The 26,754-nt window shown below is 38.1% G+C and overlaps 1 protein-coding gene across 6 annotated transcripts in view; it reads left to right on the top strand.

The window, feature by feature from the left end:
• Window positions 1–26,754, top strand: part of TCF12 (transcription factor 12) — a 389,423-nt gene that overhangs the window by 350,562 nt on the left and 12,107 nt on the right. For 3 of the 6 annotated variants that reach the window (XM_011940522.1, XM_011940525.1, XM_011940524.1), the window contains 6 exons: window positions 367–440; window positions 1,442–1,513; window positions 2,288–2,494; window positions 11,866–11,980; window positions 12,880–13,042; window positions 22,765–22,997. In XM_011940522.1, the coding sequence (XP_011795912.1) occupies window positions 367–440; window positions 1,442–1,513; window positions 2,288–2,494; window positions 11,866–11,980; window positions 12,880–13,042; window positions 22,765–22,997 (864 nt within the window). The remainder of the gene's footprint in view (window positions 1–366; window positions 441–1,441; window positions 1,514–2,287; window positions 2,495–11,865; window positions 11,981–12,879; window positions 13,043–22,764; window positions 22,998–26,754) is intronic. The other 3 variants (XM_011940527.1, XM_011940526.1, XM_011940528.1) reach the window with 1 other exon arrangement.

Raw genomic sequence — 26,754 nt, 5'->3', positions numbered from 1 at the left:
CAAAATTTCTGTACAATGCTAGAGGAAGGGGGACAGAATTTTAAAAGTGTGTACATTGTAAGTGCATTTTCTCAAGATACATAGGCATGTGGACTAAGTCTAAAGAATGTGCAAACATAAAGGTAGCTGTATTTTAAATTACAAGGTTTTTTTTTTTCTGTTTTCTCAGCTCCCTACATTTTTTTTTATTAATAATGAAAGATTTTTAAAAATGTATTGGGTTTATAAGTAGCCAACACTGTGCTGAAGGCCGAACAAAAATATTCATGTAAATTTATTTAGTTATTCAATATCTTTACCCTTTCCTTCACATTATCAAGATCACTGAGTTAACCCAGGTATGTGGGTACTTTTGGGTTTTAACAGGTACCAGTCAGTGGCCCAGACCTGGAGGGCAAGCACCTTCATCCCCAAGCTATGAAAATTCACTCCACTCCCTGGTAAGAGCCTCTTACACACCAATTTTATCTGATAGCTTAGAGTTTGTTTGTTTTTAGTAAATCTGGCATAACAGTAAAGAAACAGTAGGGTAGCATTGCACACGAATTCTTTGCTAACAAATGGTTGATTCAGTTGAACAATATAAAACACATTGGGTATGCCTTTTGCCATCTGTTCTCTGGGACATCAGGCTTCTGGTGTCAGGACAGCTGATGTTAAGATTTTGTTATGAGGATTTTTGTTTCTTTGACAAATCTAGGGCTTAATCATTCTATACTTCTATGTCTGCATATAAAGGGAAGCTTTTTTAACAAAGACAAGTAAAAGCAAGAGAATTTAATCCAGCAATGCAAAATTTTTACCCTTTTGTATTTTACGCTTTCTCATAATACTGTATGTGGTTTATTACATTTCCATTAAAAATTTTAAGTGAATACCAGTGTTTTTTGTCATGAAAGTGTTATATGCCATGTTTTCTTATGGGAAAAAAAAAAGGGTATTGTGCAAATCATACAAGCAAAACATTATTTAACAAGGCAGTAAAGGAACCTTCTGGATACTTGAGCGTGAAGAATTTGTGGGAGAATGTTGACTACTGTCACTTTTGTATACTTGTATTTGTAACCCAGAATTACACGGTATAATAAAAACAAAATAAGGATGATTTGATGGAATGCTAAGTCATGCTCTCATTCGTAATTCCAGGTTGCAAAGAGAAACATTCTTTTTCTGTGACTAACAGAACATTTTAAATTGAAGGAACGTTTGCTTCTCATGTATTTTGCAAGCAGTTATAAGCAATGTGTGCTGTTTAGATGCTAACCTCGTAACTTCCCTGTTGAACCCCAGCCTTTTCATATCTTAATAAAATAGATCTCGCACGTCTTGGCGTTAACTTTACTAACATGTTATGCTGACATGCATATCAGCTATTTCCTCATCTCTTTTGGAGATAATCTTAACCTGTGCTTTGCCTCCTGTTCTGTCTTGACTTTGCCAGAAAAATCGAGTTGAGCAGCAACTTCACGAGCATTTGCAAGATGCAATGTCCTTCTTAAAGGATGTCTGTGAGGTACTATTTCTTTTAGATGGTGCCTTTTTTGTGTTTCAATTAATTATATTTCCCATTATTCATTTAAAATCTTTAAGTTGTACAGACTCCAGTCTTTAAAAATCAAACAATTGACTATTTCAGTTTTTATCATAGTATGTAGGAATACTTTTGTCTCTTATGTTGTTGAAAGTGATCCTTTTTAAAACAGCTCTACTGGCATGTGCTTTTGATTTTTTTAATTCTAATATGTTTGTGTATGGGGCATGTGTGTATCCACACACAGACAATACCATTTATTTAGTTTTGGCAAAGAACATATCTGGATGTGTTCACCATATAAGATACATATGCTTTATATACTTAAGACAAAATTAAAACTTAAACTTACTGGATTTGAGGTCCCTTCCCCAAATTGCCATCATTCAAAGATCAGTATTAAAATATCGGTTGTACTTTTTGTTTTTTTTTTGGTTTTTTTTTAGCAACTCTTATTGAGAAATGACATAGTATCCTTCATCTTTTGTAGAGGCTAAAAGAAATAACCTCATGGTAGTTTGGTAAATTCATTTTATAAAGCAGTGATTTGTTTCTGAAGCTTTGAAAATTTAGTATAATCTACAGACAGATAGCCTTTTTTTGCTGTTGATTTATAGTTCAGGTGGTTGCTTTTGAAGCTACTTGATACTGCATTTCACTTGCTATCTTCCACATATCACATAGTAGGAAACATAGCAGTTAATGAATCTGACAGATGCCAGCAATAACCTCCATGTTTTTTTTTAATCCATACAGCAGTCTCGAATGGAGGATCGTTTAGACAGACTGGATGATGCAATCCATGTGCTGCGGAACCATGCTGTGGGACCTTCCACCAGTTTGCCTGCTGGTCACAGTGATATACACAGTTTATTGGGACCATCCCATAATGCACCAATTGGAAGCCTCAATTCAAACTATGGAGGATCAAGCCTTGTTGCAAGCAGTCGATCAACTTCAATGGTAAAATCGTGCTCATCTTTTTTGTAGTAAACCCTAAAGATTCTTGTCCTAAATGTCTTTAATGAAATCTTTGGGAAGAGGATCTTTCCGAAAGGAAGGTAAAGACTGACTTGTCAGAATTTTCTTTGCTGTCTTTGGCAGTAAAGTATTGGCTAAGTATTAGTCCATAAAATCTTCTTGTGACCTTTGCAGAAAGCAGAAGCTTTCTACAAAGATCATTTTTAGCTTAAACTTGGATTTTTTTCCAGATGTGTAATAATTGGCACTGCAGTTTTTGCCTTGAAATAGTGCATAGGAAATCTGAATAGCAAGAGTTCTGGTCTAGAAAAGTTGTTTATTGTAATTTAGAACCAGCCTTCAATGGTAGAAAGAATGTGAAACTGTAATTTATACAGGTCCAAATTTAAACTTTATTCCCAAACTTGTTGGGGGAGGTAGTTTTAAGAATGGCTGTAATTTCAGTAATAAAGGAAACAATTTTAGATTAACCCACAAAGAGAATTTTTAAGAACTCAGTCCATCTTTCAAAAAAAATGGTAATTTTTTAGAGGGGATGTTCATTCTACAGCCATACACATCAAAAATTCTGTGTTTACCATCTTACATTATTTTTTATCCAAATTATCTTTTAAAGAAATGAAGTTCTTTTTGAACCTGATATTTTAAACTTACACCATGTATTTGCATGTTTATGGCATGATTTTTAAGGTTCATTGCATGCTATGAAATGTTCTTCTACGAAGCAGATTTTTAGCTGTAAACCATGTGATGAAGGCTAAAACTTACCTATCGTCAGAATAATTATGCGCCCCAAATGCTGAAGGCTTGTATTCTTTAAGATAGGATTGGTTCCAGATTTTCACACTCACATATCATACACATACATATATACTCATTTTTGAGCCTCTGAAGTTAAACATCACTCAAGGCTGCCTATTTTCTGAGAACTGTATTTTCAGCAGCATGGGTAACATTAAATGCCTGTTTTGTGTTCCTTTGTTTTTTTTAATGTCAGGAAATCTTGAAAATCAGTCTCCTTTTAAAGTACTTTTTATTGCTATTGGTAAGCTAATATGTGTCAAAACATATGTAAGTTATTAAACTAGTAAAATGGGGAAATGTCACATGGCTCGCACCTGTAATCCCAGCACTTTGGGAGGCCAAGGCGGGAGGATTCCTTGGAGTTCCAAGACTAGCCTGCGCAACAAAGTAAGACCCCCATCTCTACAAAAAATAAAAAAAAGTTAGCCTGGCACAGAGGCATGCACCTGTGGTCCCAGCTACATGGAAGGCTTAGGTGGGAGGATCTCTTGATCCCAGGAGGTCAAGGCTGCAGTGAGCCATGTTCGTGCTACTGCACTCCAGCCTTGCCAATAGAGCGAGACCCTGTCTCACCAAAAAAAAAAAAAGAAAGAAAGAAAGAAAAAAATATGAGAGGGTATTGTTATCATTGTTGGTAATAGTAATGAAATGATTTTATGGTATTAAAGGAATTTGTTACAAATATGAACACAGAATATTAATAATTTGTTGAAATACTGTTTATCCTTATTTAGAAGCATGACTTCAAAATCCGTATTCTTGAATTTTAAGTTAGTCTCAGCAGGAATATTTGCAGTTCTTATTCCTTACCTCTTAATGATTTTTTAATTATTCACTTTTACTAGCTTACTACTCCTATTCCAACTTATCAGCTACAGTATTTAATATACATCTGGCTCCTCCCAGTTGGAGTTTGCATAAAATGGAACTTCTGTCTTGAGAAAGTTGGTTTTTTACCAATTTCAGATATTCCATAATAGGAAGGGAGACTTATCAAAATCTAGTCCTCCAAAGCCATCTAAAAACCTAGTGCATTTTAGTAGGACTGTTCGAGGGAAAAATTCTTTCATTGGATGGCACCCTAAACCTTATAACTAAGAAAGTAGCTCCCACTGTATGCTGAAGGAATGTACTGCCCACTTCAGAACAACAACAGAAGGTCTGGCAGAGATAGTTTTTTTGTTTGTTTGTTTTTTGAGATGGAGTCTCGCTCTGTCGCCCAGGCTGGAGTGCAATGGCGTGATCTCGGCTCACTACAACCTCTGCCTCCCCGATTCAAGTGATTCTCCTGCCTCAGCCTCCTGAATAGCTGGGATTATAGGCACCCGCCACGACATCCAGCTAATTTTTCTATTTTGAGTAGAGATGAGGTTTCACCATATTGACCAGGCTGGTCTTGAACTCCTGACCTTGTGATCCACCCACCTTGGCCTCCCAAAGTGCTGGGATTACAGGCATGAGCCACTGCACCCAGCCAGAGATATTCTTAAAAAGAAAAAAATCTCAAAGTAGTCTAGAAAAAAATGGTCTCCTGAGACGTGAGGTGAGTCTGGCTTAGTCTGAGCTGCAACATTAGTGCCACAGCAACTAGCCCAAGCTGTTGTTCAGTGTGTCTATCACAGCCTTCTCTTCAGTCCTTATCACCTCAGCGGGTACAGAGCTGTGGAAAATCTGCCAGAAATCATCTGCTATCTTCATCTCATCCAGACACAATCAGTAATACTTTTAGCAGTGGAGATAAGACGTACCTGCCAGGCTTAGCCTCAAAATATAAAGTTATTAGCTGACAAAATCTGACACTGTTAGGTGAGTCAGTGTTCATCTCCTGTCCTTCTGAAGTAAGCCTTTTAGCTGTTGAGTCCTCAGTTCTCAGCTTCAGCGAAAAGACCAAAGGATGGAATGAAAGGAAGATTAGTCTGCCACTGACTATCCCCTCAGAGTCGTAGGCATCTTATTGAGGAAGACTGTCTTATCGTGGTGGTTCTTTTCCATGTCTGAGGACTTCCATTAGTACTGCTGGGATCCCTTTGTTTACATGCTCAGCACCCACCTGTATGGCATCAATTCTTCATATTCTTGCAGAGTGTGTGATTTTGCGGGCACGTTTTTGTAACTCTTGCCAACTGTCTCCAAGAGTTAATCTCCAGCTTTTATTTTCCCCTCATCACAACCATACATCCTCCTAACTGATCATGACTAAGAAATAATGTGGTTTTACATTCTGGAAACAATTCCCCACCCTCCTGCCCCACCTTGTTTTTGGTCTCTTATAACTTTCCAGAAGTTTGTCTATCGTTTTCTGCATTAGCATAAGTTAAAAAGAAGAAAATCTCAAGGTAGTCTAGAAAAACTGGTCTCCTGAGACGTGAGGTGAGTCTGGCTTAGTCTGAGCTGCAACATTAGTGCCACAGCAACTAGCCCAAGCTGTTGTTCAGTGTGTTTTAGGCTCCTAATAATGGAGGCTACGTGGCCAAACTTACAAAGTGATCACAGAAACATTTGTTGATCAGCAATTTTGTACCACCGTATAGAATTCATGAGGTCAGCTGCTTTCAAAAACATTTGCTTTTCATTATTCCATTTGTTTATTGCAGAGAATAGAATTATTCTGATAAATGTAGATATTTTAACGACCTCCACAGAACATTCAGATGACATTTTTGTTATAATGGAACTTTATCCTAATGGGCAGAATCCTAATTGTAGGGTTTAAATATATCACTTTTCCTCCTAGCATTTAGAAAAGGGTTCAATATGCTTTTTCTATAAAGGGCCAGAGAGTAAATATTTTCAGCTTTGTAGGCTATATAGTTTCTGTCACAACTACTTAACTCTGACGATATAATATGAAAGCAGCTATAGACAATATGAAAACAGATGGGCATGGATATATTCCAATAAAATTTTATTTACAAAAACAAGCTCCTTTATTTACAAAAACACAGGTCAAGATTTGGCTACAGGCCAGACCTTGGGAATTCCTGATTTATAACATAAATTGGCATCCCAGCAGATATAATGGGGCTAGCATGTTTTTCTTTTTCTTGGAGCCTATAACATTTGGCTTATGTTAATGAGTAGTTTGAGAGTTTTGTTGAAGTAATTGTAATACTTGAGGCGAGCCCAAGACACACTGATAGTGGAAGAGTAAGAGTTGATGGCAGGATAAAAGTGGTACAGGCCAGGCATGGTAGTTCATACCTGTAATCTCAGCACTTTGGGAGGCCAAGCTAGGTGGATTGCTAGAAGCAGGAGTTTGAAACCAACCTGGACAACAAAGTGAGAACCTGTATCTACAAAAAAAAATTTTAATTAAGTGAGCATGGTGCCATACACCAGTGGTCCCAGCTACTACTCAGAAGGAGGCTGAGGCAAGAGGATTGCTTGAGCTCAGAAGTTTGAGGCTGTAGTGAGCTATGATCGTGCCACTGCACTTGAGCCTGGACAACAGAGTGAGACCCTGTCTCTTAAAATATATATATATATAAATTTATATACATTTATTTATAGGTATAATATATATTTAGATAGATTAGATAGATAGATAGATAGATTGGATAGATAGATAAGAGATACAGACAGTTTAGCTCCCAGTCTGCAGTACAGACAAATCAGTGATCAAGGTCGCTAGCAGTGTAAAGTTTACACGGACACAGTAACCATTTGGCCAAGCATTTCCTTGTCCTCATTAGTATTTGATATTGATATGTCATTTAAATTTTAAAACACGAAATCAAGAGTTTTTAGAACTATTGAAATGTCAGCATTTGGCTTTAGTTTTGTTCCCATTTATTTAGCTAAGGCTAAACTTTTCGAATAAACTGCTGAGATGAAAATTTTTTTAGTAGAAAACTGAAAATAAAAGAATCACGAATTTTAGCAATATATGGTGGCTTACGCCTGTAATCCCAGCACTTTGGGAGGCTAAGGTGGGACTATTGCTTCAGCCTAGGAGTTCAAGACCAGCCTGGGCAACACGGGGAGACCTCATCTTAGCCATATGTGGTGGCTCATGCCTGTAATCCCAGGTACTTGCGAGGAAGAGGTAAGAGGATCACTTGTTCCAGGAGTTCAAGGCTGCAGTGAGCCATGATCACACTACCACACTTCATCCTGAGTGACAGAGTGAGACTCTGTATCAATTAAAAAAAAAAGAGAGAATCATGAATTTCATTTGAGCATTACAAAGAGCTCTCTGCAGTATAAAGTTAGTGTACATCCCATTGATTTATGGCTGTAATACCTAAGTACCTAGGCCCAACAAGATAACTCCATCAAAGTACCTTTCTCATTAATGAAAAGTACTGGTATTTCTCAATCAGACAGTAACTTCAACTTTCAAACCAAAACTAAATGAAATTCGAAGCATTTTGTACTAATGGAAACTTGATGCAGATCTAAAACCGTTTCTTATTCATGACATAGGATAAAATTTTATCTGTGAGATCTTTTGATATCATTGTTAGAAATCCTGATAAAATTTAATCCAGGCATTTCTCCTAGTTAGTTTTTGGTATTGCTTGGGTTTTTTGTTGTTAAGTGGTGGTTGAAGAAGTGACATACTCTTGTATGAGAGCATAGTAAATAATGTTAAATTATAAAATGTAAGTCTGCCTTATACAATGATTTAAAAATATAAATCATATCTTTTCTAAATTTTAAAGCAGTTAGAGAAACTATATGTTTCTTAGTTACAGGAGACTTAAGACTAAGTAAAGACTGATAGGCAAATAGGGTAATATTTTATTCAAAATTATCTTAGTATTTTTGTCATTTATCAAAATAAATTTGAAATCATTTTAATCTTCCATTTGGACAGTATTTAATTTTAGTAAAGGGGTTTGTAATACGGTAGAAATTGTGTGTCTATGTTTCAACTGAGTAGAAGGATTTTACTTTTAACCACTCTTTTACTCTTTCCAAGTAATTTTTCCTAAATGGGCAATTTTTTAAATTTTTATTTTTGTTAAGATGACATTATAGTGCTTTTAAGGCTTTTGGTAACATTTTAAAATTCAAAATTGTTCAAAATGGCAACTTTTTTTAAATTTGAAAACCATAGAGGTTATACATTTATGGAAATATTTAAAAGGAACCGTAACAAATGTAACACTACCAAGTTTCTAGTAAAACCTCTCTTCAGATAAATCAAAATCTTGGAGTAGACAGTATATAAAGATCCTTTAACCAATCTGTAAATTAATAGTGATTAATTTAAATCATTAGTGTTCAGTGAATAGTACAAATTGAACAAATTATTAGAATAGAATTCAAAATCAAGAGGAATTCATACTGTTTTTCAGTTTGTCCCTTAATTCACAAGACCTCTTATTAATCAACTAATTAGATTTAACATTTTTCCATTGTGAGTGCTAAAGCCATTGGCCAAATTAAATGAAAACAAGTCCCTTGTTGGGTGCTCCCAGAAAAGTAAGGCCATACATAGATTGCGAAGATTGAGTATGCAGGATGGTGTCATTTAATGGCATGGGCCTTTTATTCTGAAATGGAGCTCTTCATAATCATTGAAACATAGAGGATAGCAGGCCTTGGGGTTTGCCTTGCCCTGCTACTCCTCCAACAGCCGCAGCCTGTCAGCTGTATGCTAACGAGGTGAACAATTAAACTGAGTCCTATCTGGCTGGCCCCAGAGGCTCTAGGCTCAGACAAAGAACTGTTTATACACCTGTTGTATGTGTAGACAGAGCCATTTGAATGTGGAGCTGCAGATTAAAGGGAAGACTTGGGAGCCCAGGAGAGCAAGGGTTAAAGAGAACTATAAGAACTGTGAAAGTCAAATTCTCCAGAAAATATATGAGGGCCATTTGCAAGGGGAATCAAGTTACAAAGAAAAAGTTCCTGCTAACTTCATTAACATGAAAAACTCCAGACTTCAAGCCTTCTTCTAGTCTGAGGCCTTTTTTTTAAAGACTTACATTTTTGCTGTGTGTGCCAGTTAGGTTTTTTCTTTTGTAAACTATGTTTAAGTTCATGTGAGAAAATACTTAGTTTGTATTATTCTATAGTGTAAAAATATTTGCTGGTATTTCTGTTGCAAAACAAATCTAGCACCCTTTCTGATTTTCCTTAAGGGAAAAGTAAAATTTCTAAGATTTATTATTTAGATAATGATCAGACATTTTTTTAATAGTTGAGTTTTTTAAAAATCAAAGAATTATTTATACTGATGAAGTGAAAGGAAATCAGAATTCAGCAGATGCATCATCACTTAGATAAGTGAAAATTCAATTTGCTGTTTAGTAGTATTGCCTTACATAGCTATAAAATGTTTCACATGTGTAACATACACTAAGTATACATATGTTTAAAATTTAAATTTTAGAAGGCTATTTCCTTTTAAATTACTTGGTGTGATAGTTCAAAATGTTATATAAAAACAGAATTAGCACTTATTGCCAGGGATCATTGAAGTTTCAAGTCCACGTTATTATAAATACAAATACACCTCAGCTTTTACTTTAACTTACAATTATTTCCCCAGCCCATCAAAATTCTCCTAGATGTATTTAATCTTTAGAGTAGGGCTCATCTTCCAAGGTTCCAAAGAATTTGCAGCCATATATTGTGTTTGCCCATATCTATTTTTATAAAATGGGATTTTGAACTTCCTTTCCTCTTAGATCACTGAGTACTTCATAGTATGAAAGCACCCTCGTTCGTTAAGAATAAACAAGACCATGATACCCTTGAAACAGAATTTCTTGAAACATTTTAAAAATAATTTGCTCTCTTGAATACAATTTTCACAGTCCATTTCTTTACTGATTGTTAGGTTGAGTACTTCAGATTCTTCTCAGGTTTTTTTAGGGGAACAACTAAATACTGAAACTTTCTGAAAGTGGGAAGTGGGATGGAAGTCTGCCATAGTTTCCCTTCCCAGCTTTAAGATTTTGTGATTCTAATACATGGTGAAATTGTGTGGTTTAGGAAAAGGGTGTAGTGGATGCATGATTATTACCTAAGCGAGTAGTGACACAAATAGTGCTCAGCAATGACCACTATTTAAAATCGTTTTAAAAGTAACTATTGAATTAAATTTTAGAATCCACTAAATGGGCTTCTTAAAAATAAAGATGAGAATAAGTGGTAAAAAACAAACATTTCTTAGAAAGTGTGGTGGAAGAACGAATCTATTCTAATTAGATCTACTACCAAATGACCTGCATTGCCTAAAATTTTGCTTTGGTTCCTTTTGTTTAGCTCACAGAAAAACCAAAGGATAAACTCGCATAGGGGTGTTTATTCCTCTTAGGGTAAAATCATACAAAGTCATGGAAGATAAAAGCTATATTAATGACTCAAGAGGGATTCAAAGCTTGGCAATTTACTAGGATTGAAGGATTTATTGAAAAACAGTGGTTCTCATGTATAACTGTAGGCAATAAACCTATTTAATTAAAAGCTTAATTTTCTAGTTGACACGTCTGCTACTATTCTAATAAAAACTTCATCTGTAACAAGTTTTTCTATGTATATTAATATTGCAATAGCTGACCGATGGTGTTTGCATGCTTTAGCTTTTCTATTTCAGGTTAACTGTGACTCATATAAGTTTGATTAAAGCTGAAAATAAAAATACATGCCAATTTTGCTGCCTAGCAATGCACAACTTTTGTTTAGTTCTTTTTTTGTTGTTATTGTTGTTTGTTTTGTTTGTTTGTTTGTTTTGTTTTGTTTTTGAGACAGAGTCTTGCTCTGTTGCCCAGGCTGGAGTTCAGTGGTGCGATCTTGCTCACTGCAAGCTCCGCCTCCTGGGTTCACACCGTCCTTCTGGCTCGGCCTCCCAAGTAGCTGGGACTACAGGCACCTGCCACCATGCACAGCTAATTTTTTGTATTTTTAATAGAGATAAGGTTTCACCGTGTTAGCTAGGATGGTCTCAATTTCCTAACCTTGTGATCCGCCTGCCTCTGCCTCCCAAAGTGCTGGGATTACAGGTGTGAGCCACTGTGCCCGGCCTAAATTCTTTTAATTTTGTATTGCTTTTGTTGCTCTTTCAAAAATTTTGAAGGGAGACAGAGAAAAAATAAGATACTATATATGATAGAGGGGGCAAACTTAGATAAATACTACTATTGCTTGGAATGTAGAAGTATTTTGTTAAATGCCAGTTCATGCATACTTTAATGTATTTAGGTATTATATGAAATAGATTTTCCGACTGATTATATAGGATTATTAATAGATCCTATGATATGTACTGCATTGTGACTTATAGAATGCTTTATCAGCTCATTTGTTTCTCACAAACACCCTCTGTGGGATTTAAAATTTACAAATTAGAAGTTTCATTTTTAAAAAACGCTATGTGTTCTTTTGATTTAAAAGCAGTACTACTATGAAGTATTAATATTTTGAAATTCTCCCCAAAAACCAGAATAATGACATCCAGAAAAAGTTGCTGAAATCAGATGAGTGATACTGTTTTCTCTATTAAACCTAGTAGAATAATTTGGACAGCTAGTGCCCCTGAACTATCTTGATCATTTTTTTATTTTTGGGTTTTTGTGGATTTTCTTTAACTTTAGGTTGGAACTCATCGGGAAGACTCTGTCAGTCTCAATGGCAATCATTCAGTCCTGTCTAGTACAGTCACTACTTCAAGCACAGACCTGAACCATAAAACACAAGAAAATTATAGAGGTAACTATATTGTTGGTTTTCAGATTTAATGCAGACAGAGATATCATTTGGAACACTCTCACCTTTCTCACAGCTGGATTGACATCTGTGAATCAAAAGTCATTTAGGTGAGGGAATTCCAGATAGTACTGTGGAGAGCAGATATTTAGGGTTCCAACTGGCCCACCTAGGTTGACAATTACAGATACTTATTGGTGAATAGATGCACGTACAGACTGTTGTTCAGTATTTACCTGTTATCTTTTACCTCTTCCTGTTCTGTCATGTCCCTCTTCCTCAGACATTTTCCCTCATGAATGTATCTTCATGGTCCCTAGAGGCAGTGACAGATATTTCCGACTATACTGAGAGCTCCGAATGATGGAAGCTGTTGTTTTAGAGATTATCGTTTGATTGAAGAGACATACAGTTTCGATAAAAAACAAACTTGATCACTGTTCCAATAAAGCTTGCAAATAAGTGTGAAGATAGAGCACTTAAAAGTGCAAATAAGATCACCAAAATAAAGTTCTCCCAGTTACATTTAACCATGATGCCTGTTTTACTGTGTATCCAGGAAGATGTTAAGTTTATGTCCTTTACCTCTGCAGCATCTTAGAAGTTAGTTTCTAAAATCCATTGTTTCTCATCCTTGTTCTTTTGTTAAATAGTGCCTGAAAGTGAGCATTAGACTGGTCATGGGGGTCGGACTTGTTCTTTTAAATATAAATGCTGTCAAAAAGCACAAGGATGTGGACATATTCTTTTCAGCTCTAAATAGTATACTTTCCTACATCTTCAAACCTCCATCCTAACCGTGTAACCGCTAAGGATATTCACCAGCTAGAAAGCTTTTTATTGTCTTAGCTCTAATTCATAAATGCATCTCGTCTTTTATCTTTCCTTTGCCTCTTTGTTAGGTGGCTTGCAGAGTCAGTCTGGAACTGTTGTTACAACAGAAATCAAGACTGAAAACAAAGAAAAGGATGAAAACCTTCATGAACCTCCTTCATCAGATGACATGAAGTCAGATGATGAATCCTCCCAAAAAGACATCAAGGTTTCATCTAGAGGCAGAACAAGGTATTTGTTAGCATCCAGGTTTTAAATTTTATTCATTTTCCATAGGTAAAAATACTTGAGAAGTTGGGTGTCATGCATTTATTAACTGCCAGCTATGTTCTAGGTATCGTGTTAGGATTTTTGTGTATGTTGTCTCAATCACCATGTCATCCCTATAAACGAGAAGTATATGAAGGTTTGATTTCAAAATTATGTTTTCCTTCATACTACACCATTTGAGGGACTATATATAAAATATATCTCTTCGCTCAAGTTGCTTAGTCTGTTAGACAAGTAGAAGGTAAAATAGCTAAAAGAAGTTAAATTGTGTGTTAGGGACATTTAGGTAGATTTTATCAATTCATATTTGAATATGGTCAGGTGTCACTTAACAACGGGATATATTCTTTCTAAGAAATGCATTGCTAGGCAATTTCATCATTGTGCAAACATACAGTATACTTTCACAAACCTAACCTGTTCCTAGGCTGTATACCTGTATACCATGTTAGTGAACTGAGTGCTTGTAGGCAGTTGTAACACAATGGTAAGAATTTATGTATCTAAACACCTAAAAGGCACAGTAAAAATAAAAGATAAAAAATGGTACACCTGTATAGGGCACTTATCTTGAATAGAGCTTGTAGGACTCGAAATTGCTCTGGGTGATTCAATGAGCAGGTGAGTGAATGTGAAGGCCTAGAACATTTCTGTACACTATTGTAGACTTTACAGACACTGTACATTTAGGCTATATTTTGTTTATTAAAACATATTTCTCTTCGATAGTAAATTAACCTTAGCTTACTGTATATCTTTTACTTTAAAAACTTTTACATTATTTTTAACTTTTTGACTCTGTAGTGATAGCTTAAAACACAAACACATTATATAGCTATACAAAAATACTTTAAGTTCTTTTGTAAGCTTTTTTTGTTTGTTTGTTTGTTTTTGTTTTTTTTTTGTTTTGAGATGGAGTCTTGCTCTGTCACCCAGGCTGGAATGCAGTGGCATCATCTCAGCTCACTGCAACCCCCACCTCCTGGGTTCAAATGATTCTCCTGCCTCAGCCTCCCAAGTATTTGGGATTGCAGGCACCCCTCACCACTCCAGGCTAATTTTTGTAGTTTTAGTAGAGACAGGGTTTCACCATGTTGGCCAGGCAAGTCTGGAACTCCTGACCGCAAGTGATCTGCCTACCTCAGCCTCCCAAAATGCTGGGATTACAGGCATGAGCGACTGTACTCGGCCTTTGTAAGCTTTTTTCTATTTAAATTTTTTTTTTTACTTTTCAAACTTTTTTGTTAAAAACTAAGACACAAACACACATGTTAGCCTAGGCCTCCACAAAGTCAAGATCATTGATATCACTGTCTTCCACCTCCACATCTTGTCCCACTGAACGTCTTCACAGGCAGTAACATGCAGGAAGCTGTCATCTCCTATGGTAACAAAGCCCTCTTCTGGAATACCTCCTAAAGGACCTGCCTTCAGGTCTTACAGTTAACCTTTTCTTTTTTTGTTGTTTTTTTGAGATGGAGTCTCACTCTTGTCACCCAGGCTGGAGTGCAGTGGCACAATCTCAGCTCACTGCAACCTCCGCCTCCCGGGCTCAAGCAGTTCTCTTGCCTCAGCCTCCAGAGTAGCTGGGACTACAGGTGCCTGTCACCACGCCCAGTGAAGTTTTGTATTTTTAGTAGAGATGGAATTTCGCCATGTTGGCCAGGCTGGTTTCGAACTCCTGACCTCCAGTGATCCGCCTGCCTTGGCCTCCTAAAGTGCTGGGATTACAGACGTGGGCCACCGCACCCAGCCAACTTTTTTTTAAGTTAGAAGTATACTCTAATGATAAAAAGTATAGTATAGTATAGTATAGTATAAATACATAAACCAATAACATAACTAGTTATTATTATCAAGTACAGCAGGTCCTCAAAAAACATCAGTTTGTGAAATGATGAGAAAAAAAAATTGATTCCTAGCTGGAGTCTCTTTCATTGTGGAGTTTGCACATTCTTCCCACGTCTCCTCATGTGGGTTTTCTCTGAGTACTCCAGTTTCTTCCTTCACCCCGAAAATGTGTGTTAGGTTGAGTAACGTGTCTAAATTGTCCCAGTATGAGAACGTGTGGGTGTGTGTGAGAGTGTGCCCTGCAATGAAATGGCATCCTGTCCAGGGTTGTTTCTGCCTTGCTCCCTGAGCTGCTGGGATAGGCTCCAGCCTCCCACTGACCCTGAACTGGAATAATTGGGTAAATAATAATCTTACTTATTTTTATGAATCTTTCTTAAATGTATGAATAGTTCACATTTATTTCATTGTTTAATATTAGAAGTGTATTTTGGTCTTTATTCAGAAGTTTGGTGGTATTTTGTCATCAGAAATGTACTGTAGGAACTTACCTCTTATTTATATCAATTAACCTATGATAAAACTGGTTTTATTGTATGTCATTTTGCATGAAGTTGCAGTTTCCAAGAACTGATCAGTGACACTGAGGACGTGCTGTAGTGTGTACTCTACTTCATTGCATGCTTTTATACAACTGGCAGCACAGTAGGTTTGTTTATATCAGCACCTATACAAACAGTGCATTACATGACTAACGTGCTGCAGCCTTACCACAGCTATATTACTAGATAATAGACATTTTTTAGCTCCAATATAATAAGACCACTGTCATATGTAGTCCCTCATTGACGGGAATGTTATTATGGGCTCATAACTGTATATTAATATAAGGGCTAAGTATATGGTAAGACTTGATTTAATTAAACAAGGGGTCAGCAAATTATGGCCCATGGGCCTACCCAGCTCACTGCCTATTTTTGTTTTTGTTTTTATTATTTTATTTGTGTGTGTGTGTGTGTGTGTGTGTGTGTGTGTGTGTGTGTGTGTGTGTGTGTGTTTTAAGACAGGGTCTCGCTGTCACCCAGGCTGGAATGCCATGGGGTGACCTTGGCTCACTGCAGCCTCAGCCTCCCAAGTGGCTGGAATAACAGGCAGGCACCATGCCTGGCTAATTTTTGTATTTTTAGTAGAGACAGGGTTTCACCGTGTTTTCCAGGCTGGTTTCAAACTCCTGGCCTCAAGTGATCTGCTCACCTTGTCCTCCCAAACTGCTGGGATTACAGGTGTGAGCCACTGCGCCCAGGTGCTGGCTGTTTTTATAAAGTTTTATTAGAACACCACCATGCCCCATTCATTTACCCGTTGTCTGTGGCTGTTTTCATACTGCATTGCCAGACTAGAATAGTTGCCACAGAGACTATATGGCCCACCAAAGCTGAGAATATTTACCATCGGTCCTTCTCAAAAAATGTTTGTTTTTAACAAACATTTAAATGGTAATTTGAGAAAAGTATGCAAAAGGAAGTATTCTAGGCAGAATGATGTCATGTAGTTTTCTAGAAAATGAGCTTGACCTTGCTTTGAAGTATGAATACAGACACATAGTACATTAGCTTCAAGTGATTTCCAGATTTTTCCTTCAAATTTTTCTTCCAGTTCTACATTAAAATTAGATGTTAGGCCAGGCACAGTGGCTCATGCCTGTAATCCCAGCACTTTGGGTGGCTAAGGCAGGAGGATCACTTGAGACCAGAAGTTCAAGACCAGCCTGGGCTACATAGCTAGATTCTGTCTCTACAAAATGTTATAAAAACCAGCGAGGCATGGTGGCAAACGCCCGTAGTCCCAGCTACTTGGGAGGGTAAGGCAGGAAGATTGCTTGAGTTCAGAAGTTTGAGGCTGTAGTGAGACGTGATCATGCCACTGCGCTCTAGCCTGGCTGACACGGAAATGCTGTCTCTAAAAAAAGAATACTTTTTTTGATGAAAATTTAAAAGTTAGATCATTTAGTATATTTGTGGTACACCCTATTTCTTGGCATACATACTCATTTATCAATGATATGTATATATCTTATACAGATTTAAAACATTGTTCTTTGTGTTGAATTATGGTGCAATGAGGATGGTAGATAAAACTAAAAGAAGCGGAATGGTCCTTTCTGTCATTCACATACTTAAAAGGGGTCCTTTTGCTCTTTTGACATTCTCACTGTTTTCAGCACCTAAACATCTATCTTGGGAAAAAGGAAATCTTACGATGTTAATGTTGTTACTTTAATATGCATTGTACTCAACTATCAGGGGCATAAGGAAGGAAAAACTGTGTCAAGGAATTCAGAGACCACTTTATGGAGGCATCTTAACTCTTACATAGTTTTTATTCAAATAGAATTTTAAGGGAAACAATTTACATCTTTCCTCTATATTCATCTTCTTATAGATCAGGAATCAGCAAACTTTCTCTATAAAGGCCCTAATAGTGACTCTTTTAGGCTTTATTGGACATACAGTGTCTGTCACAGCTACTCACCTCTGCCATCATAGCACAAAAGTAGTCAAAGTCAAATGGGTATCGCTGTTCCAAAAAAATTTTACTTACAAAAACGGATGACCAGCTCATAGATCAGTTTGCTGACCCATATTATAGGTCATCAGAAATTAGGAGGCAGCGTTAATAGGTTAGTAATAGTCCATAATAATGAATAGGTTAATAACATGACCCTTGGACAAAATAAGGGTTTGAATTGTGGTTCCATTACATACTTGCCAAGTGACTTTGGGCAAGTCTTTGAGCTCAGTTTCTTCTTCTCTAAAAGGAGACTTTCTGTTACAGGATTCTTGTAGGAATAACCTGAAAATGATACATGTAAAACCCTTTGCACACTGTGTAGCACACAGTAAGCACTCAATAACGATACTATATCTACTGTTACAGTGGTAATGTTATGGTGGTAATTTTAAGTGTATGGTGTAGGCTTGCTTCCATGGAGCACTGACCTGACATCTCATCATTATACTGCCACCAATTAGCTATGTGATCCTAGGTCTTGAAGTGGTTCTCAGCCCTGCTGCACAGACCCTGGAATATTTTAGAAATACAGGTGCCTAGGCCCCAACCCAAACTCACTAAATTAGTGAGTCTAGCATCCCTGGTAGTGAGACCTGGAAAGCTGTGTTTTTTAAGTGCTCCTGGAGATTCTAATGAGTGGCTATCTGTGGACACCACTGGGCTCGTTGATCTTTAAAAGCCTTTTTGAAGTCAAAGAACCAGTGATTTTCTTTTGTCAAAAGATATTGCATACTTTTTAGAGACAGGGTCTCTCTTTGTCACCCAGGCTGGAGTGCAGTGGCCAATAACCTCAAACTGCTGGACTCAGGCAGTTCCCCCATGCCCGCCTCAGCTTCCCAAACCACTAAGGTTACAAGCACGAGCCACCATGCCTGGCCTGTGTACTTGTTCTTTTATTAGAATACTCAGGGTATTAAAGAAGAGGTAAAAATGTCTGCTATTTTTGCACATTATTTCAGGGTTCTGAAAAGCCATGGTCAGTAATTTATATCTGAATCATAAATAGAACTTTCTATAAGCTGTTACAGAGCATCTCCCTCATATTTTTTCTCTGATTATATAGTCTATTTTCATTACAGAAATTTAGAAAACACAGAAAAGTATACACAGAAATCACAAGAAACCCCACTATTCAGAATTAACCACTGTTTACTTTTTTTTTTTTTTGTGATAAGTTCTAATTTGATTTCACTGTGGTCTGAGAGACAGTTTGTTGTGATTTCTATTCTTTTACATTTGCTGAGGAGTGTTTTACTTCCAATTATGTGGTCAATTTTAGAATAAGTGCGATGTGGTGCTGGATCTGTTGATTTGGGGTGGAGAGTTCTGTAGATGACTGTTAAGTCTGCCTGGTCCAGAGCTGAGTTCAAGTCCTGAATATCCTTGTTAATTTTCTGTCTCGTTGATCTAATATTGACAGTGGGGTGTTAAAGTCTCACGTTATTATTGTGTGGGAGTCTAAGTCTCTTTGTAGGTCTGTAAGAACTTACTTTATGAATCTGGGTGCTCCTGTATTGGGTGTGTATATATTTAGGATAGCTAGCTCTTCTTGTTGCATTGATCCCTTTACCATTATGTAATGGCCTTCTTTGTCTCTTTTTATCTTTGTTGGTTGAAAGTCTGTTTTATCAGAGACCAGGATTGCAACCCCTGCTTGCTTTTTTTTTTTTTTTCGTTCTGTTTGCTTGGTAGATCTTCCTGCATCCCTTTATTTTGAGCCTATGTTTGTCTTTGCACGTGACGTGGGTCTCCTGAGTACAGCACATTGATGGGTCTTGACTCTGTCCAATTTGCCAGTCTCTGTCTTTTAATTGAGGCATTTAGCCCATTTACATTTAAGGTTAATATTGTTATGTGTTAATTTGATCCTGTCATTATGATACTACTGGTTATTTTGCCCATTAATTGATGCAGTTTCTTCACAGCGTCAGTGGTCTTTACAATTTGGCACGTTTTTGCAGTGGCTGGTACCGGTCGTTTCTTTCCATGTTTAGTGCTTCCTTCAGGAGCTCTTGTAAGGCAGGCCTGGTGGTGACAGAATCTCTCAGTATTTGCTTGTCTGTAAAGGATTTTATTTCTCTTTCACTTATGAAGCTTAGTTTGGCTGGATATGAAAATTTTCTGAGTTGAAAATTCTTTTGTTTAAGAATGTTAAATATTGGCCCCCACTCTCTTCTGGCCTGTAGGGTTTCTGCTGAGAGATCCGCTGTTAGTCTGATTACCCTTTGTGGGTAATCTGACCTTGCTCTCTGGCTGCCCTTAACATTTTTTCCTTCATTTCAGCCTTGGTGAATCTGACAATTATGTGTCTTGGAGTTGCTCTTCTTGAGGAGTATCTTTGTGGTGTTCTCTGTATTTCCTGAATTTGAATGTTGGCCTGCCTTGCTAGGTTGGGGGGGTTCTCCTGGATAATATCCTGAAGAGTGTTTTCTAACTTGGTTCCATTCTCCCCATCACTTTCAGGCATATCAATCAAACGTAGATTTGTTCTTTTCGCATAGTCCCATATTTCTTGGAGGCTTTGTTCATTTGTTTTCACTCTTTTTTCTCTAATCTTGTCTTCTCGCTTTATTTCATTAATTTGATCTTCAATCACTGATATCCTTTCTTCTGCTTGATCAAATCAGCTATTGAAGCTTGTGTATGCTTCACGAAGTTCTCGTACTGTGGTTTTCAGCTCCATCATGTTATTTAAGGTCCTCTCTACACTGGTTATTCTATTTAGCCATTCGTCTAGCCTTTTTTCAAAGTTTTTTGCTTCCTTACAGTGGGTTAGAACATGCTCCTTTAGCCTGGAGAAGTTTGTTGTCACTGACCTTCTGAAGCCTGCTTCTGTCAGCTTGTCAGACTCATTCTCCATCCAGTTTTGCTTCCTTGTTGATAACAACAGTTGTGTCCCTTTGGAGGAGAAGCAGCGTTCTGGCTTTTGGAATTTTCAGCCTTTCTGCTCTGGCTGGGCAGATAAAACCCCACAAAGATAAGGTTTTATCTGCCTTTGGTTTTTGATGTTGGTGACCTACAAATGGGGTTTTGGTGTGGATGTCCTTTTTGTTGATGTTGATGCTATTCCTTTCTGTTTGTTAGTTTTCCTTCTGACAGACCGGCCCCTCAGCTGCAGGTCTGTTGGGAGTTTGCTGGAGGTCCACTCCAGACCCTGTTTTCCTGGGTATCACCAGCAGAGGCTGCAGAACAGCAAATATTACTGCCTGATCCTTTCTCTGAAAGTTTCATCCCACAGGGGCACCCGCCTGTGTGAGGTGTCTTTCGGTCCCTCCTGGGAGGTGTCTCCCAGTCAGGCTACACGGGGGTCAGGGACCCACTTGAGGAGGCAGTCTGTCCGTTATCGGAGCTCGAATGCCATGCTGGGAGAACCACTGTTCTCTTCAAAGCTGTCAGGCAGGGCTGTTTAAGTCTGGAGAAGCTGTCTGCTGCTTTTTGTTCAGATATGCCGTGCCCCACAGGTGGAATCTAGAGAGGCAGTAGGCCTTGCTGGGCTGCAGTGGGCTCCACCCAGTTCGAGCTTCCCTGCCACTTTGTTTACACTGTGAGCATAGAACTGCCTACTCAAGCCTCAGCATGGCAGATGCCCTTTCTCCGGCCAAACTTAAGCATCCCAGGTCGGTCTCAGACTGCTGTGCTAGCAGCAAGCAAGGATCCGTGGGCCTGGGACCCACTGTGCCAGGCACGGGAGGGAATCTCCTGGTCTGCTCGTTGCAAAGACCATGGGTAAAGCGCAGTATTTGGGCAGGAGTGTACTGCTGCTCCAGGTACAGTCACTCATGGCTTCCCTTGGCTAGGAAAGGGTAATACCCCAACCCCTTGTGCTTCCTGGGTGAGGCGATGCCCCGCCCTGCTTCAACTCACCCTCCATTGGCTGCACCCACTGTCCAGCCATTCCCAGTGAGATGAACCAGGTACCTCAGTTGGAAATGCAGAAATCACCCATCTTCTGCGTCAATCTTGCTGGGAGCTGTAGACCAGAGCTCTTCCTATTCGGCCATCTTGGAAGTGACCCACCTCAACAATGTATTTTTTTAAAGTGTTGTGTTTTTGTTTTGGATCAGCTTTATTGAGGCTTAATACACATGTAATAATAAAATTCACTAATTTTAAATACACAGTCTGTATGTATGTTAAAATGTGTATATTTTGTCATTTTGACAAGTGTAAAAGTTGTATAACAGCCACCATATTCATAATGTTGAATATTTTCACCACCTCAAAAAATGTCCTTGTTCCCCTTGGTAGTGAGTCCCTTTCCTCAATCCCATGGTCCTTGGCAGCCATTGATCTGCTTTCTGTTACCATAGTTTTGTCTTTTCTAGAAGTTCACGTAAATGGAATTGTAGAGTATGTATATGATCTTTCATGACTGGCTTTTTTTACTTAGCATAATCTGCAGCTTGATTTTAGAAACTACATAACAGTGCATTGTCTGAATGTACTATGATTTATTTAACGCATTTCCTATTATTAGATCCCAATATATTGCTAATGTAAATAATTCTGTGATCATCTCCCTTTACATAAATTTCTATGTGCATCTCTAATTATATCCTTAGGATGAATTTCCAAAGTTGGAATTGCTGATCAAGAGGTAATAAACATTAGGGCTCTGGATTCGTTTTGCCAATTTGCCCTTCAAAAAATTGTGTCTTTTCTCCCGTGTTTTATAATCATCACTACTGATGATAATTTCTCTCTAGAACAAAAAATAGCCATTTTCTGAGATACTTCTCTCAATTTGTATCTTAAGCTTTCCTTCTTTCTTCTTACCAGGTAACCGCCAGAGTATATTTAAGAGCATAAGCTAAGTAAATTATACATTCATGTACTAGGAGGGCTTTCAAACTATAATGTGTGTATCAGTCATCTGGGGAACATGTTAAAATGCAGCTTCTAATTCAGTAAGATGGGAGTAGAACCTGAGAGATTCTACTCCAGTATTTTTAATAAGCTCCCAGTAATGCTGATGCTGCTGATTTGTGGATCACATTTTGTGTAGCAAGGTGCTAGTATATTATGTAGTTGTTGATCTTATATTTGTGAAGAGTTTCTGGAGAAATCTTTATGCTATAATGTGCAATGAAAAATGCACTTCAGAGTGTGTGTATGTGGTATATTTCAACTATATGACTGTATATATGCATTGAAGAAAAATTGGAAACGAATATACAGTCATGTTAACTGCACCTATTACAACTGTTTACAAAATGTATAGGTAGTTTTCATATCCATCTTTACACTTTATAGTTGTGCGCAATCAGCATATCTTACCTTATAGGGAACCTAATAGACTTTGTCGTTACTTTATTTTCTAGCAGTACTAATGAAGATGAGGATTTGAACCCTGAACAGAAGATAGAAAGGGAGAAGGAGAGGCGGATGGCTAACAATGCCAGAGAACGCTTACGTGTGCGGGATATTAATGAAGCATTCAAAGAGCTTGGCCGAATGTGTCAACTTCACTTGAAGAGTGAAAAACCCCAAACAAAACTCCTTATTCTTCATCAAGCTGTGGCAGTCATCCTTAGTCTAGAACAGCAAGTCAGAGGTAAGTAGGTTCAGCCGAGATGTATAACTGTTCTGCTTCAAATGGGCAGACATTTCTGTTTATAGTTGCTCTTCTGCTTGGGGAAGTTGTTATTTCTCACAGTACTTCTGCTACTGTATCATCAGGGTCGTTTTTCTTGTATTCTCACCTCTGTCTCACTGTATTACCCAGTATCTGTGGGCTCAGTGTTCTCAACCATTAGAGAGTAATTCTGTGAAACAAAGCAGAGAACAAACAGCCTCTACCTGCTGCTCAGCAGTAGTGCTTTGTGTCCCTTTGCTCTGGTTGCTTCTGATCTCTCAACCATCAAATTTACCTGCCTGGACCTGCCCTCCTCCCTGCTCTTTATGTGTTTCCTACTTCTCTGTATTCATTTTCTTGCCTGCTCTACTTTAGAGTATCTACCATGCCCTGCTGGTTAATAGGATGCCTTGTCATGGTCCCTTCTGCCTTTGCCAGATACCTTTACACCCATATAAATAAGGTCTCAGGGCTTCTTTGTTGACCCCAGACCAGGAACACCAAAAACTTTTTGGGCTAACATACATGGGCATGCCTGTGTGTCCTTAAGGGCAAAACAGCTCACCCACTGCTGACTCACTTTCATTTTTCAGGAAGTTTGTTGCAGCCTTGAAGAACCTTTGAAACTTCATTTGTTCAATGTGTATTTATTGCATACCTCCTGTATTCCAACCAGCTATGTCCTAGACCCTGGGTTATCAAATAATAGAAACTTCTTGTCTTTAAGAGGTTTTACCATCAAGCTTGAGTTTCTCCATATACTTACATATTGTCTTAAAATATCCTAAGCCTTTTTGCAAGGAATTCATAGATGTGGCCCTAGGTTCCAGATCTGACCACCAGTCTCTCTGAGAGGAATTCTTTCGATTTTGTGTGAAGAAGATTCAAAAAAGAATAGGGTGGGCAGATGCTTGAAAACTACAGCCATGGAGCCTCAGCATTGATTGCAGAATGAGTACTCTTTCTTAGGAAAACCAGAGTTAGATAACTTAAACAAACTTGCAGAAATATATACAGTGGTAGTTAATTCATCCACTTCCCTCCAGTATATTTAATGAATAAGAATGAGGGATAGATCATTTTGTGTATAATCAACCTAACATTAAAAATGGATACTTGCTCCTCTTCTCCCAAGGTCCTTGAAATATCTGTGGAGTATAAATGTTAATGAAACCTAATCTTCAAAGAGTTATAGACTCCCTTGGGATATCCATGAGGAGGCAGATTGTTACCCACTCACCTGTGGCAGAAGCAGTGGTTCCTTGAACTACTGATACCTCCTGTCACTTTACCAATGTGTTTTTTTTTTCCTTGAATTATGTCTGACACCCTTTGTCTCGCTCTGAAGGCAGCAAGGCACCTATGTTCAGTGTTTCAAGTACACTCATCCTCCTCCTCTTCAGCCCAGGGTATCTTCTACCCTGACTTCATCCAGCCATTTATTGTTAAAGCCACTGCCTCCATCTCAGCTGTGAAAGTCTTACTGTCTGGTCAACAGGAGTACCAGAATTTATTCTAATACACAGCACCTTTTTCTCCTATAGTGCATTAGAATCAGAATGCAGTCATTTGTGTTTTAAAAAACTTTTTTTTTTAAACACAGAGATACCTACTTCAGATCTAAGCCATTTAAACGAGAAATACTTCTGTGTTTGAAAAACACAAACATAAATAAATAAAACATAAATTCTACCATGCCTAGATGGACCTTATTCATTTGTGACATTGGAATTTGCGGTGGTTCCATGCGGGCACCTAAAACAGAAAAGCTGAGTCTAAGAGAAGATCTATCATCTAGGCTTTCTTACTACTGACTTTCTGGTCTGTTATGGGTACCGACTACTTCATACAGTTCTGCAAAGCTCTGTCTAAGGAGTCTTTGACTGATGAGAGTTTGAACAGATTTCAAATACACTGAACTGTAACTTTGTTAGGGATTACTTTGATGTTCAGAAAAGCCTACTTCTCCCCTGCCTTCAGGCTGGGCTTGAAGCCTTGTCTTAGGACTTTACGTAAAAGCCCAGGGATCTTTGTAAGGTATGTATGTATGTATGTATGTATGTATGTAGAGATGGTCTCATTGTTGCCCAGGCTGGTCTTGAAATCCTGACCTCAAGCATCTATAGGCTTGAGCCACCATGCCTGGGCTCAGGCTCCTTGAAGGACACTATGGTGGCTGTCATATAGGGTTTAGAACCCTTCATACAGGCCACAATACCTGTGCCTTGTCTTTGGCAACACCTTCAAAGTTTTGTATAGCCACTGTCTTTTCCTTGATTTACCTATAGTTTTGAGTTATTTTGGTGACTTGATCACTTTTGAGAGCCTCTTCATCCCTACAGGGACCCTCCTTCGCAGTCCCTGATCCAGCACTTTCCATAAAAACAGCTTTTGTTTACATGATCTATTTGGGCATCCTCTACACTCTGGCTTCCCTTCTGGTTTGGGATGATGCTTCAAGACTGTATCTGATTGTGACCCAACCTGTCACAATCCCTGGATAAGTAGTTTTACCAGGAGGCAAGCTGACCCAGGTCTAGCAGTTCATCCCAGAGAAGAGTGAGAAGAGTGGCTTCTCTTCTAAGCCTCAGATTGTGCCAGAGCATTTTTTGTACCTTGTTGCCCCACCTGTCAAACCCTAAGTCCCCACTGCCAATTTAAGCTTTTCCATTTTCCTGACTATGTTATTTGTACCTTTGCCATTTTTATTCCCTAGCAGATAAAACAAATGACCTTCAAGTTTGTACTGTCGGCATTACTCAGGACTTAGTGGTTAAACATTTCCTCCTCTCAAGCTCTTTCACAGGTCAGCTCAGTCAGCTCACTGTTCTTTTGATAACTTAGTGATAAGAGAACTATTAGATTTTCAGTTTCCTTTTCTCCAGGTGAGTTTGAAGATAAATGGTCAACAGTGGTCTAGGACAGTGGTTTTGAAATCTGGCTGGTTCCAGAAGCACCTGAAGCTTTTCTTTTCTCAAACATTTCCAAACCTTACCCCCAGGGGATTCTGGTACAATGAGATGGTTAAATGTGGTAGACTTAGCATATGCAGTGATAATACTGCAGTCTTTCCTACATCCCCACTAAAATAAATAAAAATGACATTTATTTTAACCCACAATGACAGATGAGAGAGGAGACCATAGCAGATGAAATAGCAAAAGCTGCATGTAGGATAGAAAGTCGATGAAATAGTGGTACTTACTTACTTGTTTCTAAGTACCAAAGAATCCATGTCTCAAGAGTGGTGAGATCTAATCTTGTGCTAAACACATCGATTTCTTAAATGCCCTGAAGTTAAAATACATAATCATGAAATTTCAGGGCATTAGGGTAAAAACAATATTCTAAAGCTTCTGGAGATAAAATATAAATAGCTTACAGATAAAGAAACAAGAATCAAAATATCATCAGCGTTCTGGACAGTAGTACTGGATTCCAGGGGATAGTGGAGCAATACCTTCAAATTTCTGAGGCAAATAATTTCAACCTAGAATTCTTCTTTTTTTTTTTTTTTGAGACAGAGTCTCTCCCTGTCACCCAGGCTGGAGTGCAGTGATGTGACCTTGGCTCATTGCATCCTCTGCCTTCTGAGTTCAAGTGATTCTCCTGCCTCAGCCTCCTCCGTAGCTGGGATTACAGGCACATACTATCATGCCCAATTTTTATATTTTTAGTAGAGACAGGGTTTCACATGTTGACCAGACTGGTCTGAAACTCCTGACCTCAGGTGATC

Source organism: Colobus angolensis, unplaced genomic scaffold (assembly GCF_000951035.1).
Source record: "Colobus angolensis palliatus isolate OR3802 unplaced genomic scaffold, Cang.pa_1.0 Scaffold19, whole genome shotgun sequence".
Taxonomy (NCBI): domain Eukaryota; kingdom Metazoa; phylum Chordata; class Mammalia; order Primates; family Cercopithecidae; genus Colobus; species Colobus angolensis.
Note: the sequence above shows the minus strand (reverse complement) of the source record. Positions and strands in the feature narration are given on the sequence as shown.